Genomic DNA, 17,771 nt, shown 5'->3' on the forward strand with positions numbered 1-17,771 from the left:
CTCTCTCCCATCTCTCTCTCCCTCTCTCTCTCTTTCCATCTCTCTCTCTCTCTTTCCATCTCTCTCATCTCTCTCGCTCTCTCTCTCCAACTCTCTCTCTCTCTCCCTCTCTCTCTCTGTCTCTCTCTCTCTCTCCATCTCTCTATCCATATCTTCCCATCTCTCTCTATCCATCTCTTCCCATCTCTCTCTCTCTCTCTCTCGCTCTCTCTCTCTCTCTCTCTCTCTCTCTCTCTCTGCATGCTGGGAGTGTTTGGTGCATGCTGGGAATTGTTTGAGTGAGTGCTAAGTGTGAGTGTTGTGTAGAGTTAGATATCCTGGGTTTTCCTTTTCTTGGTGATATCCTTTTTTTCTTCTATGCATGATTAAGGTTATTATTTCTATTTTCTTGTTGTGGTAGAATTAAGTATATTGTTTTTCGTGTCGAAATTACGCTGATTTTGGTGGGGATGGCGGCCCGAATGGGGACGCCGTCCCTGTCACTTCGGCACGGCTTTAGGTGTGTTACTGAAGCTACTGTCACAGTGGAGGAGGTTCTGGTCGCCGTAGGAGAGAAGGTAGGATATGATAATGTTGCTTATGCGTCACGGATGAATAAAGCGGTGGTGGTATTTCTTAAAGAAGAGCGCCTTGTTGATCGTATGGTTGAGCATGGCGTACTTCTTAAAGGAATGTTTATTCAAGTTACGCCGCTTTTTTCTCCGTCAACAAGGGTAACGATTTCAAATGTACCGCCGTTTATTCCAAATGAGCTATTGGAGCGCGAGTAATTGCGCTTTGGGAAGTTTGCAAGTTCAATTAAGGTTGTCCCATTGGGTTGCAAACACCCGGCGTTGAAACAGGTTATGTCGTTTCGGCGACAGGTGTTTATGTTTTTGGACTCACCGGAGCAGACTTTGGAGTTAGCGTTTAAAGTCAAGTATGACAATAGACTGTATATGGCTTATGCTAGTACGGGTAGTCAACGGTGTTTTGAGTGTGGGGATGTTGGTCATAAGTGACATGCTTGCCCGAAAAGGGAGAAGGCAGAAGGAGGGGCGCAGGTGGTCCTCGTAATGCCTGGGCCCACTGATGTAGGGAGAGGTGGGCTGATAGCGGTAGAGCAGCCACAAGCATCTGTTGCTGAGGAACAAGTTGTCCGTGTTGAGGGCACAGAGTTGCAACTTGTACCAGAGGGAAATGTTATGCAGCAGAAACATATTGTTGTAGAAGGTAAGGATGGATCTGAAGGGCCATTTCCTCAGACTGGTGAGGAGGTGCCCAGTACGAGTGCTGGGGTACAGGAGGGGGTTCATGTGGAGCTAATCTCCCAGGTAGTGGAGGAGATGCCCACTACAAGTAATGGGTTACAGGAGAGGGTTCATGTGGAGCTAATCTCCCAGGTAGTGGAGGAGATGCCCACTATGAGTGCTGGGGTACAGGGGGTGTTCATGTGGAGCTAGGTTCCCAGGTAGTGGAGGAGATGCCCACTACGAGTAATGGGGTTCAGGTGGGGCTAGTCTCCCAGGTAGTGGAGGAGATGCCCACTACGAGTAATGGGGTTCAGGTGGGGCTAGTCTCCCAGGTAGTGGAGGAGATGCCTGGTACGAGTGATGGGGTGCAAGTGGGGAGTGTTGAAAGGGACGTGGTAGAGGGGAGTCAGTGGTCTGTGGCCTCAGTTGAGGAGGATCAGGAGAAGGATATGGATATCGCTCTTGATACGATATCAGCTGGTGAGGACTCAATTTACGATCTAGAGGAGGTAAATGGGTTTCTTGATCAGACTTTGGGAAATATGTCAAATTGGCAGATTATTTTGATGTTGATATGTTTGTGAGGTCACCTGTGATGTTACAGAAGACGGTGGGGTTAGACCAGTTGAGTGAGAAGAAGCGGTTTCGCTTGAGGAAATTTGTTACTGCTGTTGCAGCAGCAAAAGGTGGTGGGAAACGTGGTCAGGTTAAGAGAAAATTTAAATAATGATGATGATTATGCCTCATAGGGTGTTCTATTCTCTTTGTCTGGTTTCTCTGTGGTTTCTTCTGCTTTTCCTTTTTATTTTCTATATGGAGGTACTAAGGGTAGGTTCTCTCAATATTAATGGGGGAAGGGACAGGAATAAGAGGGCTTGGGTATTAGAAGTAATAAAACAGAAAAGGCTTAATGTAGTTTTCCTACAGGAGACACATAGTGATGAGGAAAATGAGGTTGACTGGGGTATGTGGTGGGAGGGGCAGCATATACTCAGTCATGGTACTAATTTCAGTGCTGGGGTGGCAATCTTGTTTTCTTCAGGCTTAGGGGTGACTGTGGTATCTACAACAGAGATTGTCAAGGGTCGGGTTTTATTGGTCAAGGTGGATGTTATGTTTTTTTATTTTTTTTATTTGTATGTTTATGCTCCTAATGAGGGTACAGAGCGTATTGTTGGTTTTGATCAAATAAAGGAAACCTTAAGACAGTGTGACCAAGAGGGGTGTATGGTTTTAGGGGGGGACTGGAACTGTACAGTGGATTTTACTGTTGATCACACCGCTGAAGAACCTCACCTGCGGTCAGCCACTTGCCTGTCTGGTCTGTTAACTGAGTTTGAGCTTTCTGATGTGTGGAGAGTAAGGAATGCAAAAGTTAGGCAGTACACATGGCTGAAAGTTAATGAAGGTCATGTCAGTGCAGCAAGGTTAGACAGGTTGTATGTATCTGAGCAATACTGTAGTAGTGTTGGAAGGTGTGACATTACTCCTGTGGGTTTCTCTGATCACCATATTGTCACTGTTGATATTCACTTGTCCTGTCCACGAAGGTCATCATCTTATTGGTATTTTAATGTTAAATTGTTACATGATGTCATGTTTTGTGAAAGGTTTTTGTTGTTTTGGGGAAAATGGAGGGTTACAAAAGGGAATTTTGAGTCCTTGAGACAATGGTGGGAGGTTGGGAAGGCCCAAATACGATTATTTTGTCAACAGTATACTGCTCTGTCTCGAATTGAAGTTAAAGAGACTATCAGGGCCCTTGAACAGGACATCAAATCTATTGAATTGAAGTTGCTCACTCAGAATGACCCCGGACTAGTCATGAACTTACAGGACAAGAAACATGAACTGAGGTCGTTTCTGCATGAAAGAGTGAAGGGTGCCTTGATTAGGTCTTGTTTCGCTTCCCTCAAGGATATGGATGCTCCTAGTGCTTTAAAAAAAAAACTAGGACAGTCGACATTGCAACGTAAACAGATGGTCTGCCTTCGTCTCCCTGATGGGAAGGTGACCACGGATGACAGTGAAATGCGTCAACATGCCGTGGATTTCTATTCTGCCCTCTATAAGGCGGAGGATTGTGACTCTCTGTGTACTGAACAGTTGTTACACGGTCTTCCTCAATTGGGACCTGAGCAAAGAGTCGCATTGGACTCTGACATTACACTGCAAGAGCTGTCTACAGCAGTTATGCAGCTCTCAACAGGCCGAGCCCCTGGCATTGATGGATTACCATCTGAGTTTTATAAGCACTTTTGGGGGTCTATTGGGGAGGATTTTTATGAAGTGGTGTGTGAATCTTTTCATGAGGGCTCTCTTCCTGTATCTTGTCAACGTGCGGTACTTTCACTGTTGCCAAAAAAGGGGGATTTGGCTCTCATAAAAAATTGGAGACCTGTTGCTTTGCTGTGTGCAGAATATAAAATTGTTTCTAAATGTCTCTCAAACAGGTTGAAAGAGTATCTGGGATTGTTGGTCCACAAGGACCAGTCCTACTGTGTACCTGATCGCTCTATTGTTGACAACTTGTTTCTAATAAGAGATGTTTTAGACATTTGTAAACTGTCTGATGTAAATGTAGGTTTACTTTCTTTGGATCAGGAGAAGGCTTTTGATCGTGTGGACCACCAGTACTTGTTTAAAACAATGAAAGCCTTTGGGTTTGGGGATGTTTTTTTGTCTTGGATGAATTTACTGTATGCTGGGGCCTCGTGTATGGTGAAGGTGGGGGGTGGTTTGAGTTGCCCCATCTCTGTCCAAAGGGGCATCAGGCAGGGATGCCCAATTTCAGGGCAGTTATATAGTCTGGCGATTGAACCAATGCTTTGTTTTTTAAGATCGAGGTTTACTGGTTTCTCTGTGCCAGGGGTTATGAAGGGTCCCACGATAGCACTGTCTGCGTATGCAGATGACGTGACAGTTTTTATTACAGGGGGTGAGGATGTTAAGTTTCTCTCAAACGCTTTAAAGGTGTATGAGGGGGCCTCCTCAGCTAGAGTCAATTGGGGAAAGAGTGAAGCGCTGTGGGCAGGCCAGCTTCAGATGGGGTCCGCTCCACGGTTACCAGGGGGGCATCAGTGGGGCAGAGATGGGATGAAGACTTTGGGGGTTTTTCTAGGCTCCGATGTCTTTCAGAAAAAGAACTGGGAGGGTGTAGTGGAGAAAGTGTGTGCCAGACTGTCAAGATGGAAATGGGTGCTGCCCCAGCTGTCTTATAGGGGAAGGGTACTGGTAGCTAATAATCTTGCTGCCTCTACCCTGTGGCAGAGACTAATGATTTTGCAGCCACCAAAGGGTCTGATACAAGAGCTTCAGAGGACCCTTGTCAATTTCTTCTGGTCTGGACAACATTGGATTAAAGCTTCAGCCCTGTACTTGCCACTGCACAAGGGTGGGCAAGGCCTGGTGGACATTTCTTCCAGGATCATGGCTTTCCGGCTTCAAGCAGCACAGAGACTGTTGTACAGTGACGGTTCTAGCTGGGTTGACACAGCCTACACATTGATGAGGAGAGCGGGCTGTTTGGGCTTAGACAAGCACCTTTTCCTCTTAAAGCTGGAGGGGGGTGAGTTGCCTGGCCTGACTCCATTTTATGAGTCTGTTATGCAGGCTTGGAGAGTTCTGGTCAAGTCCCGTAAGGCCTGCACGCCACCAGGGATGTGGCTTTTTGAAGAGCCTCTTTTTCACAACACTGCCATCCAGTCCCGTGTTCTGGGTTCAGCTAGCCTACGTTCATGCCTGTTAGGCGTGGGGTGTACTAAGCTGGGTCATCTGATGCGGAACAGGAATAGGTTGTTGGAGGAGCTGGGAGAAAGAGCGGGGATCCGATCGTCTCGCCTACTGAGGAAGGTCGTCGCTGAGGTCTGTGACTCCTTGCCAGTACTTCATCTGCAGTATGTGACTGACACTTCCAATTCTGATCGGTGGAAGGAGGGTCTGGATTATGTGTTCCCTGCACTGATTGTTAGTGCTGCGGCGGGGGCATTCGAGGAGGACGTGGGGATGCTGCTTTCCTTCAATACCCCAGAGCTGGGGGAGTTCAAGGAGGTGGGAAAGAAGGCCATGTACAGAATATGTGTAAAGGTGTCCCATGCCTCTTCCCTGGAAGGGGTAAAATCGACGAGGTGGGCGGGTGTGCTTGGTCCAGGTGCCTCCCCAAAAGGCTGTTGGCGATCATTATACAAACTGCCTATTGATAAGAGGACAGCTGACCTCCAATGGAGGATAATACATGGAGCCATAGCCACCAATATGTATCTGGTACACCTGGATCCTACTGTTGGGGAGGGGTGTCCTTTCTGTGCTGAGTCTGAAACTCTGGCACATCTGTTTTTACAGTGTCCCAGGTTGGTCGGGATGATTGACCTGATCACTAATTGGTTCTCAACGTTGGGAGAGGTTTTCTCTTCCCAACTGTATATATTTGGGCCAAAGTACAGGTTTAGTCAGAAAGGTGTAGTTGTGTTGCTTAATTTTGTGTTAGGGGCAGCAAAATTAGCGATATGGAAGACCCGAAAGAACAGTATTCGGGAACAGGGGTCTGTGGATGTGGTGGGAATGCTGGAGGGAATGTTGGCAGCGAGACTAAGGGTTGAGTTTGCCTATTATAAACTTGTCAACAATATTGATCTGTTTATGAGTATATGGGGTATTCAGAGGCTGTTATGTTCAGTTACTGTGGAGGAGGAATTGGAGTTGTGTTTTTAATTGATGTGTAAATACGGTTTTGTATGAGTATTTATTGTGTGGTGGGCTCCCAGACCCAATAAAGATTATTTAAAACTCAAACTCTCTCTCTCTCTCTCTCTCTCTCTCTCTGTCTCTCTCTCTCTCTCTCTCTCTTTCCATCTGTATTTCTCTCTTTCCATCTGTCTCTCGCTCTCTCCATCTCTCTCTCTCCATCTCTCTCTCCATCTCTCTCTCTCTCTCCATCGCTCTCTCTCTCCATCTATCTCTCTCTCATCTCTCTCGCTCTCTCTCTCTTTCCATCTCTCTCTCGCTCTCTCTCTCTCTCTCTCTCTCTTTCCATCTGTCTCTCTCTCATCTCTCTTTCCATCTCTCTCTCCATCTTTCTCTCTCCATCTCTCTCTCTCATTCTCTCTCTCTCTCTCTTTCCATCTCTCTCTCTCACTCTCTCTCTCTCTCTTTCCATCTCTCTCTCTCTCTTTCTCTCTCTCTCCATCTCTCTCTCTCTCTCCATCTCTCTCTCTCTCTCTCTCTCTCTCTCTCTCTCTCTCTCTCTCTCTCTCTCTCTCTCTCTCTCTCTCTCTCCTCTTTCCATCTGTCTCTCTGTCTCTCTCCCCATCTCTCTCTCTACAACTCTCTCTCTCCATCTCTCTCTCTCTCCATCTCTCTCTCTCCATCTCTCTCTCTCTCGCTCTCTCTCTCTCTGTCTTTCCATCTCTCTCTCGCTGTCTCTCCATCTCTCTCTCTCACTTGCTCTCTCTCTCTCGCTCTCCATCTCTCTCTCTCCATCTCTCTCTCTCCAGCTCTCTCTCTCCATCTCTCTCTCTCTCCATCTCTCTCTCTCGCTCTCTCTCTCTCTCTTTCCATCTCTATCTCTCGCTGTCTCTCCATCTCTCTCTCTCACTTGCTCTCTCTGTCTCTCTCTCTCTCTCTCTCTCTCGTTCTCACTCTCCATCTCTCTCGCTCTCTTTCTCATCTCTCTCTCTCCATCTCTCAATCCATATCTTCCCATCTCTCTCTCTCCATCTTTTTCCATCTCTCTCTCCATCTCTCTCTCTCTCTCCATCTCTCTCTTTCTCCATCTCTCTATCCATCTCTTTCCATCTCTCTCTCCATCTTTTTCCATCTCTCTCTCTCCTCATCTCTCTCTCTCTCTCTTTCTCCATTTCTCTCAATTCAATTCAGTTCAATTCAATAGACTTTATTGACATGGCAAGTAAAATTACTTACATTGTCAAAGTATACATACAACAAAAATGGTGGGACCAACAGCAATAATAATAGTAGTAGTGGAAATGGGATTACCATTAACAGCAACTACAACAACAATAATAATGAGATTAACAATACATTAAAGCAATAGTAGTCGACCAATCTCAACATGACTGAGAAGACACATTACATGCTATGAAAGCCAAAACCAAACAGTAAATATTATTGACATTACATTACACTTTTCACTGGCTGTCCCTCAGGTTGTGGCAGGAGGACACATATTTGGCTGCCAAAATTGCACATTTTGGCTTTTCACCCAATAAAAATTTTATAGTTTCAAATTCTTTGTACTGAATGATAAATTTGGGAAAGAAAGATTCTCTTAGGTCTGAGTATTTGTCACAGTGTAATAGGAAATGCAGCTCTGTCTCTACCTCTCCCCGGGGGCAGAGTGAGCACAGCCTGTCCTCTCTGGGCAGCCAGGTTTGCCTGTGACGACCAGTCTCTATAGCCAGACTGTGCTCACTGAGTCTGTACCTAGTCAGTGTTTCTCTCAGTTTTCTATCAGTCACAGTGGTCAGATAGTCTGCCACCATGTACTGTCTGTTTAGAGCCAAATAGCATTGAAGTTTACTTTGATTTTTTGTGGTGTCTTTCCAATAGGTGATATATTTTTCTTTTTGCTTTGTGATGATTTGGTTGGGCCAGATTTTCTGAGTGCTGTCCTGAGGCTCTATGAGGTTGGTTTTGGTTAGTGAACTGAGCCTCAGAACCAGCTGGCTGAGGGGACTCTTCTCTTGTTTCATCTCTTGACATAGTAGAGCTGTGTGATGGAATGTTTTGGGGTCACTTGTTTTTAGATGGTTGTAAAATTTGATGGCTCTTTTTTCTATTCGAATAAGGAGGGGGTATTGGCCCAATTCTGCTCTACATGCGTTATTTGGAGTTTTTCTTTGCACTTGCAATACAGTCTTGCAAAACTCTGCATGCAGTATTTCGATTGGATGTTTGTCCCATTTGGTAAATTCAGTATTAGAGAGCGGACCCCATACTTCGCTGCCATATAGAGCAATTGGTTCTATAACTGATTGGAAGATTTTGAGCCAGATTCTAATTGGAATTTCGATTTTAATATTCCTTTTAATGGCATAGAATGCTCTTCTTGCTTTGTCTCTCAGCTCATTCACAGCCATGTGAAAGCTACCTGTGTTGCTGATATTTAGTCCTAGATATGTGTAATTTTTGGTGTGTTCTAATAGAACTGTGTCCAAATAGAATTTATATTTGTCATCCTGATTTCCGGACCTTTTTTGGAATATCATTATATTCATATTTTTTTTATTAACGGTCAGGGCCCAGGTCTGACAGAATCTGTGCAGATGATCTAGATGCTGCTGTAACCCCTCCTTAGTGGGAGACAGTAGCACCAGGTCATCTGCGTACAGCAGACACTTGATTTCAGTGTTGTGTAGGGTGAGACCACGTGCTGCCGATTCTTCTAATGTTTTTGCCAATTCGTTAATGTAGATGTTAAATAGTGTTGGACTTATTGGGCAGCCCTGTTTCACTCCACGTCCCTGAGAGAAGAAGTATGTTTGCTTGTTGCCGATTTTAATCGCACATTTGTTTTTAGTGTACATTGATTTAATAACATCATATGTTTTCCCTCCAATACCACTTTCTATTCGTTTGTAAAAAAAGACCTTCGTGCCAAATTGAATCAAATGCTTTCTTGAAGTCTACAAAACACGAGTAGATTTTGCCTTTGTTTTGATTTACTTCTTTGTCAATTAGAGTCTGGAGGGTGTAAATGTGGTCTGTTGTGCGATAATTTTTTACAAATCCAATCTGGCTTCTGCTTAGGACGTTGTGTTCATCAAGGAAATTATGTAGTCTGCTGTTTATGATACTGCAGAGAATTTTCCCCAAGTTGCTGTTAACGCAAATTCCTCTGTAATTATTTGGGTCAAATTTGTCTCCATTTTTATAAATTGGTGTGATCAATCCTTGGTTCCAAATATCGGGGAAAATACCTGCAGTTAGGATAATGTTGAAGAGTTTGAGTATAGCCAATTTGAATTTGTGGTCTGTATATTTGATCATTTCATTTAAAATACCATCAGCACCACAGGCCTTTTTGGGTTGGAGAGTGCAAAGTTTTTCCAATAATTATTGTTCTGTAATTGGGGTATCCACAGGATTCTGATAGTCTTTGACTGCTGATTCAAGGATTTGTAATTTTTCTTGTATATCTTGTTGTTCTGGGCTCTTTGTTATATTGCTGTAGAGGTTTGCAAAGTGATTTCTCCACATATCCCCATTTTGGATAGCCAGTTCCTCATTATGAGGTTTGTTTAATTTATTCAAATTCTCCCAGAAGTGGTTTGATTCTATGGATTCCTCAATCACATCTAGCTGATTTCTAATGTGCTGTTCCTTTTTTGTTCTTAGGGTGTGTTTGTATTGCTTCAGTGTTTCCCCATATTGAAGGCGTATATTTTTGTTGTCTGGGTCTCTGTGTTTATGATTAGATATATTTCTCAATTACTTTCTTAGATTTTTGCAATCATTATCAAACCATTTTTCATTATGTATTATTTTTGGTTTGCTCTTATGTTTCTTAAGATTAGCCAAGGAGGCTAATTTGTCAAATATAAAGGTTATGTTCCAAACGGCCAAATGTATACCTTCATTGGTGTAGGAGAATGTTAATGCTAAAAAGTTGTCCAGGAGAGATTGTATTTTTTGGCTACTAATTGCTTTTTGGTAGATTTCTGTACTGTTTGCACTCCATCTATAGGTCTGTTTAGTACCATGTAATTTATTGGGCCGTGATGCTTCATGGTTGGGTTCTGCTCTTTTCAGATACACTGTGATTTTACTGTGGTCAGAGAGAGGTGTTAGTGGGCTGACTGTGAAGGCTCTGAGAGACTCTGGGTTGAGGTCTGTGATGAAGTAGTCTACAGTACTGCTGCCAAGGGATGAGCTGTAGGTGTACCTACCAAAATAGTCCCCTCTTAACCTACCATTGACTATGTACAGACCCAGTGTTCGACAGAGCTTCAGGAGCTGTACTCCATTTTTGTTTTTCACTTTGTCATAGTTGTTTCTAGGGGGGTATGTGGGGAGGGAAAGGTTGTTGCTTCCCGGTAGGTGTTTGTCCCCATGACTGTTAATAGTGTCTAGTTCTTCTGCTGTTCTAGCATTCAGGTCTCCACAGACCAGCACATTGCCTTGGGCCTGAAAGTGACTAATCTCCCCCTCTAGAATGGAGAAACTCTCTTCATTGAAGTAGGGTGACTCTGAGGGGGGAATGTATGTGGCACAGAGGAAGACGTTGTTATCTGTTAAGATAGCCTCCTTGTTGATTTTTAGCCAGATAAAAAATTCTCCTGTTTTGATCAATTCGATTGAATTAATTAGTTCAGATTTATACCATATTAGCATTCCCCCTGAGTCTCTGCCCTGTGTGATTCCTTTTAATTTGGTGGATGGTACGATTATCTCCCTATAACCTAGTGGACAGCCAGTGGAAACATCACCTCTGCACCATGTTTCCTGTAGTACTACAATATCAACATCATCAATTTCTTTAAGGAAGTCTGGGTTTCTGCTCTTTAGCCCAAAAGCAGAGGACTTCAAGCCTTGTAAATTCCAACATGCAACGTAAAAAGACTTCATAACTGTTTTTTCTTTACATTCAAAATGAGATAAACACTCACAATCCAACAAGAACTATTAAAATAGGATTTTTCAATTAAGGTAAACTCTTATTATGCAAATGTGATTTGTGTATCATTTAAGATAGTATTTGTGTCATACCACTTGGGTGGATGTAGTGTGAGGATGGTGGAGTTCTTGTGCTCATCTTACCATGACCCTTGGCCTATCACATGTGAGCATAGTAGATTCAGCATTTGTTTGATGTCACTCATTTCATTGGTTGAGCGCTCTCTCTCTCCATCTCTCTCGCTCTCTCTCTCCATCTCTCCATCTCTCCATCTCTCTCTCTCTCTCTCTCTCTCTCTCTCTCTCTCTCTCTCTCTCTCTCGCTCTCTCTCTCCATCTCTCTCTCTCTCTCTCTCTCCCTCTACATATCTCTCTCTTTCTCCATCTCTCTCTCTCCATCTCTCTCCATCTCTCTCTCTCTCTCTCGCTCTTTCTCTCTCTCGCTTGCTCTTTCTCTCTCTCCATCTCTCTCATCTCTCTCTCTCTCTCTCTCTCTCTCTCTCTCTCTCTCTCTCTCTCTCTCTCTCTCTCTCACGCTCTCTCTCGCTTGCTCTCTCTCTCTCGCTCTCTTTCACTCTCCATCTCTCTCTCTCTCTCTCTCTCTCTCGCTCTCTCTCTCATCTCTCGCTCTCTCTCTCCATCTCTCTCCCTCGCCATCTCTCTCTCTCTCTATCTCTCTGTAGACAGACGTATGAGCTGTGTCTAACTGTGTTGTTTTACTGTTATCTTTCTCCCTCAGCTATCCATGAGTTTCCAGAAGATATATTTACCAAGGAGGAGCTGAAAGGAGGGGCAGTGCTGTTACATGTGCTGTGTGTGAGTGTCCTATAACACACCTCACAAAAACAACCATGATACCATGATACTGCAGTTTTGCAGCCACATCCTTCATGCAATATCATCTGTTCAGATGCGATTAGACTTCATAATAGAAATGATCTGCTAATTGCACTCTCATATTAATGTACACCTGCCTGAATTACATCTGAATTACTTAAATGCTTCCTTATCACATCATTTATGGCCTGTATCTCTATTGTCATCTCTCACTCTACCTCTTAGGCTATCTACATGTTCTACGCTCTTGCTATTGTCTGTGATGACTACTTTGTCCCTTCTCTGGAGAAAATATCAGAGGTGAGAAAACCAACAACACCAATTCACTTTAAATACAGGAAGGAGGCACCATATGCTGCTTTTTATCATTCTATTACTATTATTAGTTGAATAACTTAAAATATAAACTTTGTGCAAGATAGGCTGAACAGGATTTCTGTTACTGGATCATGTATTTCTACAAAGATATAGTGCTTCTTGATCATGTATTATGATTGTGTGAGAAGGTTCCCTCTTTTCTCTGGCCCTCCCAGAACCTGCAGCTCAGTGAGGATGTGGCAGGGGCAACCTTCATGGCTGCAGGAAGCTCAGCCCCAGAGCTCTTCACCTCTCTCATTGGTCAGTACTTAATCACTCTGTATTTCCCTTCTCTTAACAGTAGTGATAGCGGTGGCCAATATATTGTGTCAATGAACACTATACATATGCCCAACACTGGCTGATACAAATTACCCATAACTTTCACCATCTTGCGATTGATCTTCAATCCATCCCAATGACATTGTTTGCTTATCATGTAATGCCACAAATATCCATCAGATGTCAGCAGAGTCAATATGAATAGTCTTTAAGTCTACATCAATGTATAGGAACACATTGGCATAACCATTGGTTTCATCCTCTAAAATGTAATTGTCACTACAACTCCTCCCCCGCCTCTCTATCTCTCGCAGGTGTGTTTATCACTAAAGGAGACGTGGGGGTTGGCACCATCGTGGGCTCAGCAGTCTTCAACATCCTGGTCATCATTGGTGTGTGTGGCATCTTTGCGGGCCAGGTATAGACCTCTGATACTACACACCTTTATGGTCGTAACAGTGTGGCTATGGCTGAAGACTTCATGAATACATGTAAACATATTTTCCTACACATGCACTGGCTGAGTGAACCTGAGGAGGCAGCTATGTGTTGGTTGTCTGTTAGTAGTCTCTCTCTCTCTCTCCCCCCTCTGCAGACGGTGGTTCTGACTTGGTGGTCTCTGTTCAGGGACTCCACCTACTACATCTTCTCTGTGCTGGCTCTCATCCTGGTGAGGGAGACAAGGGAGAGAGGAGGGGAAATGAAGACCATACAATCAAATGCATTTAAATACCAATATACAGTAGCTTACTTGTGCTCTACGATTACAGTGCTGTATAAACTGCCAGGCCATAGTGAAAGGATGGTATGAAATGCAGCTGTGAATAGTTTAATGTGTTAACTTTCTCTTTGTAGGTCATCTTTGATGCAAAAGTTGTCTGGTGAGTTTCATCACAATTATTTTAATGAACCTAATTTACTTTTGTGACAACAGTGACAACAGTTACTTATGTAAGAATTGTAAAAGTACAGTAAAATAGCAGTTTACTGGTTTCAGGTCGTAGTTGAACTGTGTATTTCTCTGATTGTAGGTGGGAGGCCGTGCTCCTAATGACCATGTATGGAGTCTACATTCTTATCATGAAGTGAGTATTCTGCTTAGCCCCCTCTCACAGGAGTCCTCAATCCACAGAGCATGTACAGCAGTGTCTGCTTGTGCTTGTGTTTCTCTTATGAAAGCTGTTTTGGGGTTTCAGGTTCAACTCCCAGCTCTTGGGCTGTGTGACACGTCGTTTTGGGGGTCCGGGTCAGTGTTGCCTGGGTAGTGATGGACACAGAGACGAGGAGATGGCAGAGGACGGACCCACCTGCAACACCAACATGGTGCTGCTCAGGAAAGGTCTGTCTGGAGCTCGTTACAGCTCTCACTGTATGTCTGTCTGGCTGTATGTCTGTCACTGTCTGTGTCCTCACATGGGTTTGTGGCTTTCTGAGTGTTAGAAGCTGTGACTGTTATAGTTTTTTGTGCTAATCACAAGTCTCACAGTTCATTATAACCGCATCATAATGCATTATACCCGCATCATAATGCATTATACCCGCATCATAATGCATTTTACCCGCATCATAATGCATTTTACCCGCATCATAATGCATTTTACCCGCATCATAATGCATTATAACCGCATCATAATGCATTATAACCGCATCATAATGCATTATAACCGCATCATAATGCATTATAACCGCATCATAATCCATTATAACCACATCATAATGCATTATAACCGCATCATAATGCATTATATCTGCCTGCCGGCTTTAGGTCAAGTGTTATTCCTATCACTCTCTCACCCTGCAGGCCAACCCCAGGTTCAGGAGTCTCCTCCGGTGATGATGGTGGACGAGCTCCTCATCCTCAACCCCCACCAGTTGTCCTTCTCCGAGGCCGGCCTGCGCATCATGATCACCCCCCACTTCTCCCCTCGCACCAGGCTCAGAATGGCGGGACGCATGCTCATCAGTGAGGTAGTCGACTCAGGCTGGAGGAACATCAGCAACAGGCCACGTTAGACACTATGGAGCACTCATTATTTTCTCCCACACAGAGACAGAGGTTGATCAGGAGTCCCAACAGCCAGCTGGACGGGGAGACCGGCGCAGGGGCAGGGACAGGGGGCACCCCTCTGAAGGGTTCTGGAGGTCTCGAGAATGGGGGCAGTGTGGAGAGGCAGACCCCTGAGGGGGCCGGGCTAGGGGACGCAGGGGAGAAGCCAGGGGCGGAGGGCTGTCAGGCTGAGGAAGAGAAGGATAATGATGATGGGCCGTTCAGGCCTCTGCACTGGCCAGGTGAGGATGTTTTTTGTTGCCATCTGCTATGTGCCTGACTGAGGCCAGGATAAAAAAAATGCTGTACAAACATCGCACTGCACTTGACCTTTATAGGCAATTTACAGACATTCGCTGAAATTGCATTTGAGGAAAACACTGCATGTCAACTCTGGTATATTCTTGTTATTGTGTGTGTGGCAGGTGGTTGCTGTGCGCGGGTCAAGTGGCTGATCTCGTGGCCCCTGGGCCTGCTGCTGTACTGCACTGTGCCTAACTGTGTGTTCCCCCGCTGGCACCGCTGGTTCATGGTCACCTTCTTGGCCTCCACCCTGTGGATAGCCATCTTCTCCTACCTCATGGTGTGGATGGTAAGGACCCACAGCAGAGCCGTACGGCTATATCGGAACTTCCAAGCCAGGCTTTCTACAACCTTGTAATGTCTGTTGCCTTCCAGGAGTTATAGGATGGCATTTAAAGATGCACTATGCAAAAATCGCTCCACCATTTCCTGGTTGCTAAAAATGTAATAGTTCACCTAATTTCAGTTTATGCGACAAAACAAGCAAGTATAGTGTAGAGAATCATTGTACCATCTAAACCGCTGTGAAATGTATTTTCCATAACCAAAAATATTGTATTTTCAGCTGTTTGAAGCTGGTGAACGAAAGTAAAAGACGCAAAAAAGAATCTTAAGAACGGGAAGCATAGTAATAGCGCACATAGAACATATCTACCGCTTCTTAGACTTGCTTTCAATGAGAATGACAGATCTATAACACACATTTCTATGTGCATTTGGTCGGGTCGCCCAAAAAGTTACATATTGCAGCTTTAAGAAGGTGAGTGTGTGTGGTGTCTCTGTCTCTAAACTAGCTGTGTGTCCCCACAAGGTCACCATCGTCAGCTACACACTAGACATCCCAGACTACATCATGGGTATCACCTTCCTGGCAGCGGGCACCAGCGTGCCAGACTGCATGGCCAGCCTCATTGTAGCTCGGCAAGGTACCCGTCACCCTCTCTTTTCAACTCTCTCTTCAGACTCTTGAGCAGCTTTTCAACGTCCTGGTGGTGTATTGTAGACTGTTGTGCTTTAGTTTGACTTTACTCTCCCTCTCTCTCAGGTATGGGGGACATGGCAGTGTCTAACTCCATTGGCAGTAATATATTTGACATCCTGTTGGGGCTGGGTTTCCCGTGGGCTCTGCGCACTCTGGTAGTGGACAACGGATCATCGGTGGGCAATTATTTATTACAACTATCTCTATTGACATTTAACAACCATCAGCATATTATTAGGGTGACAGTTAGCCTAGCGGTTAGAGTGTTGGGCCAGTAACCGAAAAGTTGCTAGTTCTCCCCGAGCCGACAAGGTGAAAAATCTGTCGATTTGTCCTTAAGCAAGGCACTTAACCCTAAATTGCTCCAGGGTTGCCGTTGATAATGACAGACCTGGCCGTGACCCCACTCTCCAAGGGTGTCTCAGGGAGAGTTGAGATATGCAACAAAAAAAAGGTTTTACAATTCACACATGCCTATTAATACATAATAGCCACATGAAATAAAACAAATATAAGCCCACCATCTGACCCACTCACCCTCTTCTTCCTCAAAGGTCTACATTAACAACAAGGGCCTGGTGTATTCTGTTGTCCTGCTGCTGGCCTCCGTCTTCCTCACAGTAAGTGTGTGTGCGTGCCTGCATGCATGTGTCATGCCACAATGGAGTTCATGAGTGACTGTTGCACTAGACATCTGGTTCTGAGCATCATTCAACCACATAACAGGCCTTGCTATATACATATCACAATTTTATTGCCTTTTCACTTTTTACAAGTCTTTTGTTACAGACAACAAACATACACAACGGTTATAGTTTTATTGGTATTGTACGTTTTACAATACATTTGTTATGGACCATAAGCAGGATGGCGGAAGGCAGGGCAAGTATAGTACAGTCTTTCTGGAGAAGGGTGTGGGTCCATCTACTGTTCCGGTTCTAGGCACGTTTAGTTGTGTGGTTCCACCAACCATCGAGTCATAGCAAAGCTATTCCTCTTTACCTCTTGCACCCCCTCTTTCCCATTTCCACTGAACCCCTCTCCATCTGCCCATCCCCTTCTCTCTCCACCTCCCCCTCTTCCCCCTCTCAACTTCTCTCCCTCCAGGTGATGAGTGTCCATCTGAACCACTGGAAGCTGGACCGCCGGCTGGGCCTGGGTCTGATATTCCTCTATGCTATCTTCCTGCTCTGCTCCATCTTCTTTGGGCAGATGTGAGGCTGACGCTGGGGTCAAAGGTCAACCCTGATTCACCTTCCTGTAAGCTGCCACGTCCAGGAGTCCTCTGTCTCCAAGAGATCCGCTCTCCTAAAGCCAAAAAAAAGTCTCAGCTACATTGTGCTAAAAGTTAATGTGATGTACCACAAACAGAATATGCTTGGATGACATTACACACACACACAATACACAAACACACAATACACAAACACTCACTGTAGTCTTTTTCAGTGGAACAAACCTTTTTAATCCGAAGTGCAGTGTTTTAATACATAGCAACATAATGTTCAACTGTCACCATTATACAATAGACTAGTCCTCTTGTTTCTTAACCTTACGTTTGGAACACCCGTGTTTGTTTTGAATGTACGCCCTAGCTGATGTTACCTTGTTGTGTGGTGATTCAGTATGTACATTTGCAAATGTGAAGCAGTGCTGGGGTACAGTGGAGCATAGAACAGTCAGTAAGGTACTAGGAATGTAGCAATAGGACAAATGGACACCGTTAACGTGTCAGCATAGACTTATAATAGGGAAAATATTAATAAGAGATGCCGATTATTGTGACTATATTTTGTAAAGTGACTGACCGAGTTCCTCCAAAGAGGATTTATGATTTTGTTTTTTGCCTCACTACTTTTGAACAAGTATTATTACAAACTAAGTAAATAATAGGCTAACATGAAATCTATGATTTAAGTGTTATAACTATTGACTACATGTTTCTATGAGTGTCAAAACCTTTGATAAAATGCATACAGGTCTGTTGTAATAGTTCACTACGTTAAGGTACGATCAATGTTTGTAAAATTCTTTCTGTACATTTATTTGTTTTTCAGTATTACTGTATAACAATTATTAAGTCTACAAGATCATACTT

At 44.2% G+C, this 17,771-nt stretch overlaps 1 protein-coding gene across 1 annotated transcript in view; it reads left to right on the plus strand.

Moving 5' to 3' along the window:
- The window catches only part of LOC311143148 (sodium/potassium/calcium exchanger 3-like), a gene marked incomplete at its 5' end in the record, with an annotated part of 24,276 nt that extends 6,763 nt beyond the window's left edge, over positions 1-17,513 (plus strand). Inside the window, 15 exons of the mRNA XM_084178942.1 lie at positions 11,549-11,681; positions 11,928-12,002; positions 12,236-12,320; positions 12,656-12,759; positions 12,937-13,011; positions 13,197-13,222; positions 13,373-13,426; positions 13,538-13,680; positions 14,143-14,309; positions 14,390-14,630; positions 14,814-14,980; positions 15,503-15,617; positions 15,737-15,849; positions 16,228-16,293; positions 16,781-17,513. Coding sequence (XP_084035068.1) covers positions 11,549-11,681; positions 11,928-12,002; positions 12,236-12,320; positions 12,656-12,759; positions 12,937-13,011; positions 13,197-13,222; positions 13,373-13,426; positions 13,538-13,680; positions 14,143-14,309; positions 14,390-14,630; positions 14,814-14,980; positions 15,503-15,617; positions 15,737-15,849; positions 16,228-16,293; positions 16,781-16,891 — 1,675 coding nt within the window. The 3' untranslated portion in view covers positions 16,892-17,513. The remainder of the gene's footprint in view (positions 1-11,548; positions 11,682-11,927; positions 12,003-12,235; positions 12,321-12,655; positions 12,760-12,936; positions 13,012-13,196; positions 13,223-13,372; positions 13,427-13,537; positions 13,681-14,142; positions 14,310-14,389; positions 14,631-14,813; positions 14,981-15,502; positions 15,618-15,736; positions 15,850-16,227; positions 16,294-16,780) is intronic.
- Between the last annotated feature and the right edge of the window lie 258 nt (positions 17,514-17,771).

Source organism: Coregonus lavaretus (assembly GCF_964263955.1).
Source record: "Coregonus lavaretus genome assembly, chromosome: 15".
In the NCBI taxonomy this organism is placed as follows: Eukaryota; Metazoa; Chordata; class Actinopteri; order Salmoniformes; family Salmonidae; genus Coregonus; species Coregonus lavaretus.